The 16647-nt window shown below is 43.4% G+C and overlaps 1 protein-coding gene and 1 long non-coding RNA gene across 5 annotated transcripts in view; both read right to left on the bottom strand.

The window, feature by feature from the left end:
• The window catches only part of LOC137547082 (uncharacterized), a 554567-nt gene that overhangs the window by 370314 nt on the left and 167606 nt on the right, over positions 1–16647 (bottom strand). The window lies entirely within an intron of this gene.
• CUX1 (cut like homeobox 1) overlaps positions 1–16647 on the bottom strand; it is a 541156-nt gene that overhangs the window by 370314 nt on the left and 154195 nt on the right. For all 4 annotated transcript variants that reach the window (XM_068270260.1, XM_068270261.1, XM_068270263.1 and 1 more), the window contains one exon: positions 7452–7499. In XM_068270260.1, the coding sequence (XP_068126361.1) occupies positions 7452–7499 (48 nt within the window). The remainder of the gene's footprint in view (positions 1–7451; positions 7500–16647) is intronic.

The raw sequence follows: 16647 nt of genomic DNA, 5'->3' as shown, positions 1-16647 counted from the left end.
GAGGCAATCAGTCCGCAGGTTGTCTAGGTATATACAGCCGTTTCCATGTAACCAAGGGAGACCAATTGGGCAGCATAAAGGTGGCCACACATGATACAATAAAATTATCAGATTTTACGGCAATTCGATAAAAGCAATTGGATCTCCCGAAAAAAATCGAAAGCTTTTTTTCATTCGACTGAAAAATCCAATCGGATTTCCCGTTTTTTTCCGATTTTTATCTATCCGGAATGCCAGATAATTTTCTCAGTGTTTCCAATCATTTTTAACATAATTGGGGAAAAATGTAACATAGGTGTGTGGTACATTGGTCATCTTTTTGTAATGTCACAATTAGTCAGAAAAATTGATTGCAATTCTTGAATTGAACAGATATTTAAAAAATTGTATGGTGTGTGGCCACCTTCAGACAGCTTCACGTGTGGAGCTGCAGGGCTTGCTGACACTCCTAAGCTTACCACCCACGTCTTTTTGGCCACGACTCAGTGCGTGGGATCTTCCCCGCCCTCTGCGAGCTTCTACGGGGTGTTCACACTATAAACTGAAAAACTGAAGCTTCTTCACAACCCACTGCTATGGAGAAAAAAAACTGCATTAAAACGCAATGCATAAAGTGTAAAAGGGCCCTAACGAGAAGAGGCTTTGGGGTTTGCATGTTGTGATAGTATATTCCAGCATTTTATGGATTGAGAGAACTTACATGTTAGGACTCCTTCACACAACCCACTTTTTGCATTGCTCTGCAATAATGGAACGCATTCGCATCAACAACCCATGTTAATCTATCGGCCCATTCACATTAAATGCATTTTTTTCATTTATGTAAAAAAAAGTGGTTTTGGTGTGCACTGGGCCTTTGTCTGCAGGGTCTGAATCACACAACTGGAACAAGCATGCAGCTAATCCAGTCAGGCTTCAGTGAGAAACATTTGATCTGCATGCTTGTTCAGGGTCTATGGCTAAAAGTATTACATGCAGAGGATCAGCAGGACTGCCAGGGAGTGTGCATTGTTTAAAAGGAAATAGGTTAGCCTCCCTATACCTCTACTCAGGCTCCTATACTGTTTTTATAAGTAGCCCCCAAGTTTTGCTTGAAGGGCACCTTTTTTATTTAGCTACATGGCTTTGTAGAATGGGCGCAAACAATCACAGTGCTCACAGACTGGTATTTTGCTTTTACTACAAAATGTAACAATATATTTTACTCACTGCCAGTTAATTGCACCGAGTCCTGGCAAGCCTTGCTCTGATCTCATTTGTAAGCTCCAGTGCGAGCGAGAAATGTTAAACAGGGAACGTAGTCATTTGTATACTTGCCAGTGTTTACAAAACACACAACCTGCGACACCTTATGCGTTTTATTATTTGCTGTTTATACACAGCTGAAAAAAAATAGAGAAAAAGCCTGTCCTGCAATAACTGCTAGGAAAATATCTCAGCCAGAGGTGTAACTGGGGATGTTTAGGGATACATTTTTCAGGCTGTATGCCATTTTATGGGTTTCCACAGAATGGGGCCTTTAATATGCCTGCGAAGCAACCCAGGACTGCCACAGTGTGAGGCTTCAGTTGTGCTCAATGAGAGATGCTGATGCCTACAATATTTACGTAACTCTGCCACGTTCTGGACTGCTTTACGGATAACCGGTGATTACTCTGAGGGAATTTATCAAGCAAGATGGTGCCAGGATCAGGTGCTTTCCTAACACAACAAGCTATAGTATTATTACTATGGTACAGAGTACTCAGTGAGGCTTTGTTCCCATAAATCGCAAGCACTGATCGCCTTTGTGCGCTATTTTTTCAAGCGATTCCTGGCATTTTCTGGGCGTTGAGCAATTTTGTGTTAGCGCTTTTCATGAGCGATTAAGATTTTCACTTCCTGACGTCAGTGAACTCTTTGACCCGGAAAAGAATAAATACAATGTATTTATTCCTAAAAGCGCTCGGGAAATCTCTATACAAAGTGCTTTTTCAAGCGCTTAGCGATTGCCCCTTCCATTGAGCCAAAGCGCTTAGAAAACGGTACAGGCAGCGCTTTTGAGAATGGCACGCAATCGAAACGCTCATATGTGAACACTCATAGGAAATCATTGCACAAGCACTTTTAGGGCGGTTTTCAAAATCGCCAGCGCTTAAAAAAATCCACAAACGTTCATAGTGTGAACAAGCCCTTAAAGAACCAGAACTACGAGGATTTTGTTGGGCGTAAAAAGGAAGCTATGCTAAAAAAGAAGAAAGAAAAAAAAAGTTTTAATTTCTTAAAACAACCTTCTCTTTTAAGAAGGCAAAATGACATCTATTATTGTTATTAAGCATTTATAAAACTGACATTTTCCACAGTGCCTTTGGCCTGATGCACACCGAGCAGTTTTTGCAGCGATCCGCAAACTGCTTCCGCCTGTGAAGACGCTTGGCTAATGTATTTCAATGGGATGGTGCACACCGGCGGTTTGAGGTTTTTAGCAAACCGCAAATGTGCCTATTGCTGCACGTTTGCAGTTTGCGGAAGCGTTTCTGCCTCAATGTAAAGTATAGGAAAAACGCAAACCGCTCTGGAAAACCCTAAATCAAACGTTCCCAAAAACGCTGGGCATGTTTAGAAAACGTCTCTAAACATGCCTAGAATTGCTCTGAAATCTGCTCCAAAAACCGATAACGTGTTTTGAGGATCTGCTAGCGGTTTTGGTGTGCACTGGGCTTTACAGAAAACATTGAACAGTTTGTGTCACTGAAGGCTTGTGCACAATATAAGTATTTGTTGCCTGAACCAATCTTAAGCCAAGCAGCGTCTACTAGGATGACTATAGAGAACTATGGAGTGTAGGGATGGTCAATGAGTGCTTGCAGGATTATGTTAATTTTTATGAAAATATATGAAGCTTGAAAATGGACCAATCCACTTAAGCCTTGGTTGAACTCTAGTTGTCCACGTTCAAGCTGCATAAGTTTGCATACAAAATGTACATAATCCTGCATAAACTCGGAATTACTTGTATCTCATTGATCATCCTAATGGAGAGGGGGGCATGAGCAGCACTCACTGCAGGTCCCTCGGCATCTTCTAGCAACTCTGTAAGATCTGCAATTGTAACACCTACTGTGCATGTGCAGTCCTGTCCACTCACCCTTCTCAATTGAGCTGCTGTCACCGGGAGAGTTCTGCACTAGCACGGTTCATTGTTTTGAGAACCGCACATGGGCAGAATGATACGGTAGTCCGATCGAGAAGGGCATGTGGGTGGGACTGTGTATGCACAGCATGCACGACTGAAGTGTCAGTTGCAGATCTTATGAAGCTGTCGGTGGGAGAAGAGAGGGGACACAGAGGACGCCAATGGATCTGAAGGACTAAAGGGGGCTGGAAGAAGCCTCAAATAAGTGAAAGTCAACAGTTTCGATTCCAGTACAGGTGTGCTTTAAGGAATATCTCGGCTGAGAATCTAGTGAGTGTACAGGTGTCTACCGACACTGCATAAAGATTTGGCACCCAAAGTTTTGGCAACGACAACATTCTACAGCATTGTTCACCTCCTAACCTCACCCACCTGAAGCTGCTTCATCTCCTGCCACACTGTCGTCCCTCCTCTTCTCCCCATAGGAACGGACCAGTCACTCTGCCATGGCAGAATAAAGCGCCTGTACAGCACTTGGCCTTCAAACTGTCAAAGGACCAAGTCCCGATCCCTACCCGTGACAACAAATACTCCGTGTTTAATGCCCCTGCCAATGTCAAAGGCTAGTTTTGTATGGAAACGGATTAACCTACCAGGGTGTTTTCAAAGAATTTGCACTGGCTATATTTACATGATTTGCAGTATTATTCCTCCAAATAACTGTCGTACATCTCTAAAAGCAACTTAAGCTGCACGCAAACAGGACTGAACAATTATTGTGTCACTTACTACTTTTTCCATCTGACTCAAAAGTCATATGATTTTAGGAATAATCAAATGCTAAAGTCAATCAATACAATAGATCCTAGAAAGAATCGTTGCATGCGGCTACACAGAAAGTATTTACTATTCTATCTCATTCAAAAGACTCCAAATTAAAGTATGCAGTTACATATACAGCAAATAATGCTGAGTTTGAAGCAGAATTTTGTAAATGTAAACAGCTTTAAAAAACAAACAAAAAAAAACTGACCAATCAACTGAAGTCAAGCTAGGTTTCGATTGGTCTGGTGACAAGTTACATAAATTTGCTTAAAGAGACTCATCCTTTTTCTACCATCCTACAAGTTCCTAAACCTATTCTAATGTGCTCTGGCTTACTGCAGCACTTTCTACTATCACCGTCTCTGTAATAAATCAATGCATCTATCCCCTATCGGACTTGTCGCCCTGTGTCTAGAAGGCTGCCAACTCTTCCGTGCTGATCTGTTATGCACACCCCTCTCCAGGCCCCTCTATGCACACTCCAGTGTGTGTGTTATTTACATAAGCCAGCAGCGTCTCTGCTATTTGATATCAGTGAAAGAGAGCTGGATAAAAATCCTCCTCTGTGAAAGGAGCTGGCTGACACATACTGAGGAATTACAGACAGGGCAGAGCTGTCTGCAGGAAGAAACGATCAGCCTGTCACTAGTATTCAGTGGATGAGAGCTGCAGGGGGACAGAAGGTAAACACTCAAGTGATCTCTTGAGATTCAAAAGGAAAGCTGTATACAGCCTGCTTGTGTATGGATGTATTTTCTATGTGTGGACATACTGTACAACAACCTACTTCCTGTTTTGGTGGCCATTTTGTTTGTTTATAAACAAACATTTTAAAACTGTTTTTGACTACTTTTAATGCGGCGGGGAGCGGCGAAATTGTAACAGAGTGTAATAGGAGATGTCCCCTAACGCACTGGTATGTTTACTTTTGTGCGATTTTAACAATACAGATTCTCTTTAAAGCGTATCCGAGATGAAAAACTAACTATAACAAGTAACTTGTCTATATATCTTATCTAAAGTTTAGATAGTTGACACAGCATATCTAGCTGCAAACAGCTTCAAAAGTTTATGATTATTTCTGTGATACAATGAGGGCAGCCATGTTCTGTTTGTCACATTGTCACAGGCAGAGGGCTGGAGGTGCTATCAGCTTGCCTGTATGTAAATTCAGTCTCCTCCTCCTCCCCTCTGCCTCTGAAATCAGTGGCTAGTAACCTCCACCTCCTCCTGCCCAGACTGAGCACCCATAAGCCCTTGCTACAGTGCCAAGGCACAAAAGGAGCTGTGGGCGAGGCTTGTTTATAGGGAATTAGAGTATTAAAACAAAACAAAAAAAGTATTTGGCTTGAGGAATGCCCTATAAACTATATGAAAGGAACACAATTATGCAATGAGTAAAAGTTTATCTCGGATCCACTTTAAGATGATGTGAACTCTAAAGGCCAAAGAGGTCTCAGTGGTGGTAAGAGACAGTCAATGATGTGCTAATGAGTTGATGTTAATAATATTATGTTCAATGTATGCAAATGTAGGAAGCAAGGAACTGGACCAATCAAAATAATTTATTTGATCTAATTCCAGGATGCATAACCTGGCACAAAATGTACATAAAATTTGTATCAACTACAAATTACTAGCACAGTGGTTCTCAAAATAGGTGCTGTGGCACCCTGGTGTGCCTCAAGCACCTCCCAGGGGTGCCTTGGCATGCAGACCCGTCCTTTGTGCATTGCCATCAGGTAATGCAACTGCAAACTGCTATACAATGCAGCTGCATCACCCGGCAGTTAGCCTTATGTCATGGCAGCCGTAGATGAACTTGGAAATCAGAAGAATTGGGGTGAATCGGCAGATCAGTACACCTTGGCCTGGATAGGGAAGGAAATCTTTGCCCAGCTAATGGGGGTGACTTACAATCTGGAATGGGTGCCGAGGTGATGCTGCATAATTAAAGAAGGTGTTACTAACTGCAGTCCCCATGTGGGGAAATGTCTATGTGCACTACAAGATTGACTATGTATCCTTGCCATGCTGCAGAATGAAGGGAATGCTGCCTCACTGACTAACTGTAGTGGGGGATAAAGCCGAATGAGGGGGCTCTGATTATTTGAAGCGGGTGCTGCCTGATTGGGAGTCAATGACTATTTGGAGGAGGGATGCTCCCTAATAGGCAGCACTAGCTACTTGGAGGGGGGATGCCTAATAACAGTCATAACAGCATTTTGGTAGTTGTTTTTGCCGAGGGGTGCCTTGAAAAAATGTCAAAGTAATAAAAGGTGCCCTCACCCAAAAAAGTTGGAGAACCACTGCACTAGCTTATCATTGGCCACCAGTGATGGAATAAGGACTTGGGACTGTAACTGCTAAGATTAGAGAGAGTGGCCACAGCAGATACCAGCTAAAGCACTGCTTGCTGAGTGCTGATCTAGAAACAGGCTTCATTTCCACATCTTGTTAATCGGTGCGTTTTTCCGCACTGGAAAAAATGCACAAGAATGCACAGCAATGTAAGTGAAAGGGCTATTTTCCATACAATGAGAACGTCTGCATGCATGTGAGTGTAAACAACTGACAGCTTTCTGCATTTTACCGCACTACGCATACAAATGCATGCAATTCAGGATCAATGTAATCCAATGGTGCTGCACAGGAACGCATGTCTAAATCACACGGAGTTTTCTTTCTCCAAATGCTTTCCTTCAACCCACCCAGAAAGTAGCAAATAGCCAGACGTTAGAACATGTTAATTATACGGTGAACAGCATTTACCAGGCAGAAATCCTGAATTCCAGAAAGACACATGTCAAAATGTGCATTAAATCGCATTTTTTGCAGTGCGGGAAAATAAAAACCTGCAATTCCATATGTATTTCCTTATAAACAAACAATGTAAATTTGCTGGCTGTCCTGCTGATCCTCTGCCTCAAATACTTTCAGGCACTGTCCCAAGATTAGATTTCTGACAAAAATCTGACAAGATTAGCTGCATGCTTGTCTCAGGTGTGTGATTCAGACAATACTTCAGCTGGAGAGATCTGCAGGGCTGCCAGGCAACTGGTATTGTTTAAAAGGAAATAAATAAGGCAGCCTCCATACCCCCCTACCTTCAGGTACTTTCAGAACATTTAAACTCTCACATACCATGGGGTGCGATAAGACAACCAAACATGTATCATGAAAAAGCTTTCTCTTTTAACCTAATGAGGCGGTTAGTGAAGTCATCCTTATTCAAAACCTTCTACATACTGAAAAGTAAAGGTAGTGAAGAAACTCTCATTGCTGTACAGGAGACTACATGGGGAGAAGAGGATGTGGAAGTGTCTCAGTCAGAGGGTGCTGCCGCAATATGAGATCTAAGCATCCAGTCAGTCAGTCAGTCAGTCAGCCAGCCAGTCAGCCAAGTCAACGTCCTCCCGAATTGTGTGTGGAATCCTCTTGAAACAACTTAAAAAAACAATTGAAACAAACATTCTATGCTAGCCGTGAGAGAAAAAGGAAGCTTGCTTACCTCTGCTTGGAAACTCTTTAGCAGCGGGGCTACCTGTTTGCGCAGGTCCTGTAAAGAGGAGAAGCAATAATTAGGGTTGTAAAACCTGTATTCTGAGCAACCAGTAAAAAAAAAATAGAAAAAAAATCAAGTACATTTCATTTACAATCTGTGCGGCTTGGCGAATCCGCAGGCAGCCTCCCCTCTGCAAATTAGACTTTAATTACGCTCATAGAAATTTCCTATACGCATGAAAATATTGCATACTTACACATTATGGATCTCATAGGAGACGTAATCTTAAACATGCCCCATAGAATAAAATTTCTGGCAATAAAATGATTACTTTTGTTACTAATCCAGGCGAATGGTAGAATAGCAGGCCGCGTTTAGATCTTGGCAGCCTAAGGTCTCCAGAGGACGGCCTTCATTTCCAGTTCTATTTTAAAGAGCAGCCCCATCCAAATATATCCCCCCCACCACCACCACCCCACATTCTGGCAGCCGTCCCCTTTCCCCCCTAAACCAAGTTCTTTGGGAGCTCTTAAAACCTCCTCACACTAAGCCTGGTCCTCTGGCAGCTAGTACATAGGATCTCTTAAGAAAAACAAGCTCAACTACGTTTTTTTTTTAAGTAATGAGGCAATCCAAATGTCTTATTAAATATTTCATCAATGCTTTAACCAATTCATGAAAACCTTTACAAAGTGTTAGAAATTGCTTCATGTTTCAGACGGACTCTATTTCTTTACATTATGTACTCTATTACATATAGTTTCATAGACAGGAATACTGCATGGAGATTAGGTTGGACCATTTAATACGTTTTTTGTTTTTAAGTTTACAGACCAATATTCCTATCAGATGCATATTGCAGTTAACTTGCCAGTGTGTTTTGGTAATAAGTAGGAGAATAAAAGTATCATGGATCCGATCAGGCTTAGCTTTTACCACCTAAGCCACATACCAAAGAGGCGCTGGGAAAAAATGGCGCAGGGTGATGCCGATAATGGCGTCTTGCTACGAAGGTTATTTAACGTTTTATAAATGCCCTAAACCGCTAAATAACCTTAGCGATAAGATGAAATTACTGGCATCTGTGATGCACTACCTGGTACTGGCGATCCAGTCTCCTCTCCACTTCCTGTTTAGTTTGAAAGAGTCCTGCAGCCAACCAATCATCATGCTCCATGAACTATTCCATTGCTTTAGTTTGCTCAGAAGGAGATCAATGCTCCCTATGCTGGGTAGTGTGCTGGATACTGTACTGGTTAAAGGACATCCGAGGTGAAAATAAACTTTTGAGAACAACAAATATATATATATATATATATCTAGTTTTTACTGTTTCATTGTCATTCATTGTCATACTGTTTCATTGTCATTCATTCATTGACACCTTCATTGAAACATACCGCAGCTCAAATCTATGAATTATTGACCCTTTTTATCCCTTTCCTTCTCTCAAAAGACATGCCAGGGTTTTATGGCTTTAACTACTTATCAGTGAGGGTTATGCTATAGTCTGACCCAGTCCGACCCGGTTCTGACCCGGACAGACGCTGTTAATTGCATACCTAATGTTTAACTCTTTTAGGGAGAGAGGGGGGAAAAAAAGGACCACAGCCTAGATTTGTGTGCTTGGCACCGTACATACACATGTCTATCTCATCATGTCACCTCGGTTGTCCTCTGACACAGGAGACTTGGGTTAAAATTTCAGCTCTTCCTGTTCAGTAACCCGGCACCTATTCAGTAGGAGACCCTGGGCAAGACTTCCTAACACTGCTACTGCCTATAGAGAGCATCCTAGTGGCTGCAGCTCTGGTGCTTTGAGTTCCCCAGGAGAAAGTGTGATATAAATGTTATATGTCTTGTCTATGCTATGCATATAGTGTGCACTGCAAAGATGGGAAGTGAAGAGTAAACGCAGACAAGCAAGACAGATAAGGTATGGCCAGACGGAGTACTAAGGACATATGTGGAAGCTTAGAAGGAAGTGAAGGCTGTACAGCAATAATGGTGGCATTAGTAGTATATACCATTTGTTACATTACATTAGACTTGGAAATAATCCCAATTATCCCACCAGCAAAACAAAAGCCTGCATACAATTTAACTTCTCAATTAAGTGTTTAATAGAGCCTATGGGAGCTTCAATTGTGTAATGATTCAACTGATCAATATTACATGGCACATAAAGACTCCCTGAACACACACTGAGCAGCGCTGCTTCAACATATATCTCAATATATGTTCTCCCAACACACAGAAAGATAGATACAGCAGAGTCCTGATTATCCAAAATGCAACTAAGCATCAGTCTCAACCAACCAGCACAAATCGCCAGCAGTAAACACAGCAGTGAAGGCCCGTTTCTTAAGCTGTTTGTGGGCTCTGCTGTGCTTTAAAGCTAAGTCCAACAGCTCCCCCATAGTTGACATACTTTCAATTACTTTATTTAAACATTTAAAAGGACAACTGAAGTGAGAGGTATATGGAGGTTGCCATATTTATTTACTGTTGCCAGGCAGCCCTGCTGATCTATTTGGCTGCAGTAGTGTCAATAACAACAGAAACCAGCATGTAGCTAATTTTATCAGATCTGACAATGTTAGAAACACCTGATCTGTGGCAAGCTTGTTCAGGGTCTATAGCTAAAGCCCAATCTACACGATACGATTCGATGTACGATTCGATTACGATTCTATTTACAATTAGATTAAATCCAACATGTCCGATCAGGATTCGATTCAATGCAATTCGATTTGCCATTGTTTTGCAATTGCAAATCGAACTGAATCGAATCCCGATCGGACATGTTGGATTTAATCGAATCGTAAATAGAATCGTAATCGAATCGTACAAAGAATCGTATCGTGTAGATTGGGCTTAAAAATATAATGCTGGGCATACACGGAGTTTCTTTTTCTTAGCAATTGAGACGCTGATGGCTCGATTGACAATACCCGACAGGTCTGATGACCTGCCGGATAGATTCCCCGCTAGATCCACAGGAAGCGATCCGCGCGCACGAGCGGGGATGCACCGGCATCGATCCAGCGGCTCGATCCGGCGCATAATTGCATCCGTGTATGCCCAGCATTAGAGGCAGAGGATTAGCAGGATAGCCAGGCAACTGGTATTGCTTAAAGGATACATCCAGGCTAAGGCCCAGTTCACATTAGCATTTGCCAACAGAACCGGCCATATGGTTCTGTGGTCCGTTCCGCTGAGCGGACGAAAAAATGCTGCAACGCTAATGTGAACCGGGCCTAAAAGAAAAATCAAAATTAGCTCCGGTGGCTCCCGGTGTCCTTCGCTGCAGAAGCCGACCTCGCCAGGTTGGCTTCTTGTGCGCTCCATGGCGCGGGTCATGTGGTCTAGCCGATGTCATTAGACGCAGAACAGTACATACCTGATGACGTTGGCCAGACCACGTGACCCGCGCCGTGGAGCGCACAAGAAGCCGACCCGGAAGCCGACCTGGCGAGGTCGGCTTCTGCAGAAAAGGACACCGGGAGCCACCGGAGCTGCGGCGAGGGCACAGGACGCCTGCCAGAGGCTGGAGGAAGCCCCAGGTAAGTAGATTTTGATTTTTCTTTTAGCTTGGACCTCTCCTTTACAAGGAAATAAAGTTGGCAGCTTCCATATCCCACTCACTTCAGTTGTCATGGTATGTATATAGAGTGGAGTATAGTACTAGATTAGCAAGGCCTGTTTCTAACATTCAGTCTCAAGCAACCAGAATGGACACTTATCTGGGGTCAGCTGATCCCGGTTGGTGCTGGACAACAGACTAATATAGATAGATAGATAGATAGATAGATAGATAGATAGATAGATAGATAGATAGATAGATAGATTGCAATTTTTCTGTCAATGTGAATGACTAACAAACCTACATTCACTGGCGTGATGCAACACTGTGAAAAAGCCAATAAATCATCTAATTAACTGTTAGTCATCTGTAATCAAACATGATTAGCTAATAGCTGAGTCTGGATTGGAGGGTGTAGCAGGCTGAAAGGCACCTAAATCTAAAGCACAGTATTGCCATTTGGCAAAAGAAGGAAATGCCAGGGCAACACTTTTACATGTCCAAAAAGCATGGCCATAAATGGCAGTGGCCAGAGGGTTGTAAATCATTATTTTTTTGTGTCCTTGTAGACCTGGTATGTATTTAGAACTCATGGCTAATGTTGGGTACACACGATGCAATCTCCTGTCGGATCAACTGGTAGTCTGACAGGAAGTTACTCAAGATACTGTGTCTGGCCTACAAATCTGTCTACAAAACCTGCTCAACCTACATTTCCGATCTTACTCAGAGGTACACACCTAGCCGCTCACTCCGCTCCTCCAATGAACTTCGCCTAACCGACCCCCGCATCACCCAGTCTCAAGCTTGCCTCCAGGACTTCTTAAGAGCTGCTCCAACACTATGGAACTCCTTACCCCCCCCCTTAGGGTTGCCCCCTCCAACATCTTCCAAAAGGCCCTCAAAATGCACCTGTTCACTCTAGCCTACCCCCTCCCCCCCTCACTGTTGCTCTAAACCCGTCCCCTACCTTTCGGGTCCCTACCTCTCACTCTAGATTGTAAGCCTTCCACAGGGTCCTCTTCCTTGTGTCGCCTACCTGTTCACGCACCTCCATTACCCTACACCCATCCTATGGATCGGAGTTAACTCTTGAGTGAACGCAGCTGGCCTAATCTCCAAGCTCCCCTTCCAGTGACTAACTAAGCATGTATTCCTGTATTGTCATATTGCTGTATGTCACCCCTTAATATTGTCTGTAATATTAGTCCAGCGCTGCGTAATATGTTGGCGCTTTATAAACACAATAAATAAATATGTTGCATTGTGTGTACATGTCCAAACTGCTCCTGATTGATCATGGAATCAACTTTCCTGCCATAACTTAGGAAAATTGATTCAGTTATCGAATAGAAGCTGATCGGACATGATGGAAATAATATCAAATCTGAGAAGTCTTAGTATAAGAACAACATTGTTATGTGGTAAACCCTTACAGAAAATAAAATCTAAAAGGCATCTCTTTTTCAGCAGAATGCTACAATAAAACACAGGTTCCTTTAAATCAATCAATATTTTCTTTACCCCCTTTCACAGAAAACCTGAAGCAAAGTGCATTCCATCCTTTATAAATAGAACGTGTACATTTGAAACGCATTTACCCGGTACATCTGTACACACTGCCGTGATAAATAAGAAATACCCTAATCTGCAGTAGTTCACAGCCTTACAGAAATTCCCCTTCACAGATCTTGTGAAAATTCCATTAGCTTTAATTATTTACCAGGAGAAGATGTAGATTTCTCTTCTTGACCTATTTTTCAAGCAATGATTAAACAGAGGAATTCGCTATTGCACAGACGCTGACTTGCTGTGCCCAGGTACATCTAAGGTTTACTGCCAGGCCATAAACACTTGGTGGCCTACAATGACAACACTCTGGAGAAGAATGATTTCTAGCCAAGCGTTGCTGACTACACTAAAAGCAAACACAATGTGAAAGGATTCTGCAGCTCAGGTCTTTATAGACCAGCATGCCTTGCACAGACAATGAATTACAGAGCCCTGTAACAGCTGGACGGCCCTGTCACAGAGGAATGTGTTAATGGCATATGTAAGAAATCTGTATTCCAAAACTGACCTTTTGCAGCGTAACCCTGACAAAATGACACATCAGACACACATTATTCTTGTTGGCTAGTTAAAAAAGGAATGCAAGACGGCTAGCGTAAATGGAAAGGAGATCTTGCACCTTTATGGAATATTGTAAGAGTCAGCGACTAATCTTATCATTGCTCTGTTTTCAGAAGATGACTGGTCAGAGGAGTTGCGCCTCTATGGCTCGAGCTCAGAGATGAAAGCTTTATGTGGCTACATGTTAAAATCACACTACAGTATGGCATCTCGGCAATTCTTATGCTTTTGGTTTTGTGCATCTCCAAACTATCCCTCTATTTACAGAGAAGGCGTTTCTTTTGGAAGTGAATCCTTCTCCTCATCTTTCCCTTTTTTGTGTCTCATGTGCAAGTCCCTATACTTGGTTAAAATGTGTTTGGTTAAAGACCAGCTCCAGCCAAAAAAAGAGGCCTGAATGGCAATGCATATATGTAGTCTAGGCACTGTGTACAGTTAGATGAACATGTAAAAGTTTACCTCTTGTACATTATATTGGATAGAACAGACTCACATGTATATCTGTAAGTAGCACTTCCTTATTCCTCCTGAAGCTGGAAGCATTGTGCCCATCTCTTCAGCCTGGTTAACTGCCCTGCCCCTCCCTCTGCTGTCTGCCTGCCTGGATCAAATTACTTCTCTTTTCACAAACTGTAGTACAGAGAAAAGACAGAAAAACTGCAGCAGCCTGTCTTATGTCTGTCTGCTATAATTCTTATTTCAGATGTCTGTCTGTCTGCCTAGATTAGATTTGTACTCTTTACCACCCAAGGCCACGGTCACCAGCCGCCCCTTCAGTATAGGTAGCGAGATGACCTATTCCCCCCAGTATAGGTAGCTGGATGTCCCCTCCCCCTTCCTTATAATATAGGTAGCCTGATAACCCCACCGCCCACATATAGGTAGTCAGATGACCCCTCTTCCTTTCCCTCCAGTATAGTATAGGTCAGATGACTCCCTTAATTCATCCTCCCCCCCCCCCCCCTTTTCAGTATAGGTAGCTGGATGTCCCCTTCCTTATAATATAGGTAGCCTGATAATCCCACCGCCAACATATAGGTAGTCAGATGACCCCCTCCCCCTTTCCCTCCAGTATAGTATAGGTCAGATGACTCCCTTAATCCATCCTCCCCCCCCCCCCCTTTTCAGTATACGTAGCCAGCTCGCCTTCACACTGCATCAGCCATAACCTCATCTCCAGTGTAGAAGATTCCTCTTTTTTTTCTGACTCCAATACTGCCAAAGTTCATAGCCTCCGGCCACAATGCAAACTAGCGGCTAGCAGCAGAATACCGCGGTCAGGCGCTCGCCTGATATCCCTGCATTGCAGCATTTACAAGCTTGCATCTACTGCATCAATTTAGCCTGCCGCTTTGGTGCTCTTGCTCCTGTGGTGCCCTAGGCCATGGCCTAGGTGGCCTTGGCCTAAATCCGACCCTGGTCAGAGCATCTGATCTGCATGCTTGTTCAGAGTCTTCGGCCAAAGTATTAAAGACAAAGGATCATCAAAATAGCAAGGCAATGTGCGTTGTTTAAAAGGAAATAAATATAGCAGCCTCCATATCCCTTTCAGTGCAGGTGTGCTTTAAATTTTAATATAGAGGAAAAGTAAGGACAACAGAAAAGATCAGTGTCGTTTGAATAATAAAATTATGTCCTCTGCTCATGAATGGCTTGTGGTAAACGCGAACAGGGGTCTGTTAAAAGATTTCCCTCTATCTCATCTGGTGATGTTAGGGGTATGATTTCTGTGCAAAAATGTTGATTGGTGACTGTGAATTATGGTAGCTTTTGTCTATCTACAGTCAGAATGCTACTGAAATCTGATCACTATCAAGTGGAGTAAGGTGAGGGATCCAATAAAAAGTTCAATGTCAGGTAGATCTACTATGCTGCCATGCTGTTGGTGATCTATCATGTTAGATCATCTAAGTCTATAGAAGTCTCCACAGTGAGGCTCCTCTGAATCATCTCACCCCCCCTTTAGCTTTACCAGAACAGTCTCTGTGGTTGACAGTTATAGAAAATGTGCATCTAATGGCCCATACTCACGGGCTACAATTGTCACCGCAACACGCGGCGCGAGCGTGTTGTGGCGACAGGTCGCCCGTGAGTATGCGCTGTCGCGCGGGCGCGCACCCCGAACTGTCGCCCGTCACTGATGTCGCCAGGCGATTGGCGCAGTCAAGTGAGTGAGTACGCGGACTAGCGACAGCAACCTCCATTGAGGTATGCAGAGCTTCCGGCGGGGGGAGGAGGAACGTCGGCGACAGCTTCCGTCGCGCCGCTGGTCCCTCTTCCGTGTGTGTACACGGAGGAACCTGGCGAGGAGCTGTCGCCGGCCTGTCGCCCACACGCTCACGTGTGCTGGCGACAGGCCACTTTTGCAGCCCATGAGTACGGGCCATGACTCTGCCTCTTCAGTCTTATATATTTTTTTCTTTGCGAACATAAATATTTTCTGTAAAGCGGAGTTTGGTTATGCACTTTATGTGAATTGTGTGTTTTTTCTGCAGGCAAACGGCTGCTCCACCAGTCTATATTCCCCTTATATCTTCTGATATAGTGCTGTGTGTGGTTTATGGACTGTAAAGCGTGCTGGTATATCATATGTTCTTTCCTCTCCAGACATGCTTGTGATCTTCTTGACGTGTGTGTGTGTGTGTGTGTGTGTGTGTGTGTGTGTGTGTGTGTGTGTGTGTGTGTGTGTTGGGAGCTAAGTAAAAGCACTGCATTTCACAGTAATCTCTTGTCAAGCAAGTGTTTTCTTCCAAAAACCTGGCTAACTCTGTTCCATGTTAAGCAGCAAAAAGCAGAGGACTTGCTACGCTTATGCCACTTTTCCATGGGTGACTGAACTGCTTGTTTTTCAGGTAGTTCAGCCTCCCTGCTGCCGACCGCAAGCGCCTTTAAGCTGCAATTAAATGCAGCCGAATGGCAGCGTTTGCTAACACCGTGCGTGTCTCTCGACATGCAGTGGTGTTACTTGGCTTTGTGTCACTTGCATGGAACTCCATGGGGGTGGGTGCCTGTCCACCACCCATGCCAAGCACCAGCAAGTGCCCGGCCAGTGAGTGGGAGCAGCTCACAGGTGGTGAATTCACCATCTATAGCTGCCTTTGGAAAAGAGCCCTTAAGCTATGTAGGCACTCTGGATTAAACTCAGCAGAGATAGCCACCTAGGCCGAGTCAGAGTCAAAGCATCTTATCTGCACGCTCATTCTGTGACAGTAACTTAAGTATTAGAGGCAGAGCAACAGCACAGAAGCCAGGCAATTGACATTGTTTATTAGATAATTAAGATGGCAGCCTCCATATTTACCTCACTTCAGGTTTTAACTTTAGACCTCTACAACAACTCCTGCAAAACTCCTGAAAAACTGTTAAAAATGCACGTGTACACATACATATAAAAAGGAACATTTGTCCCAGAGTAGATTGGACCGTAAATTACTTCATTTCCCTTTGTTGCTGCTACTTACAGTAAGTTATATCAATCCATCA

Source organism: Hyperolius riggenbachi, chromosome 2 (genome assembly GCF_040937935.1).
Source record: "Hyperolius riggenbachi isolate aHypRig1 chromosome 2, aHypRig1.pri, whole genome shotgun sequence".
Classification (NCBI taxonomy): domain Eukaryota; kingdom Metazoa; phylum Chordata; class Amphibia; order Anura; family Hyperoliidae; genus Hyperolius; species Hyperolius riggenbachi.
This window is presented reverse-complemented; position numbering and strand designations above follow the sequence as displayed.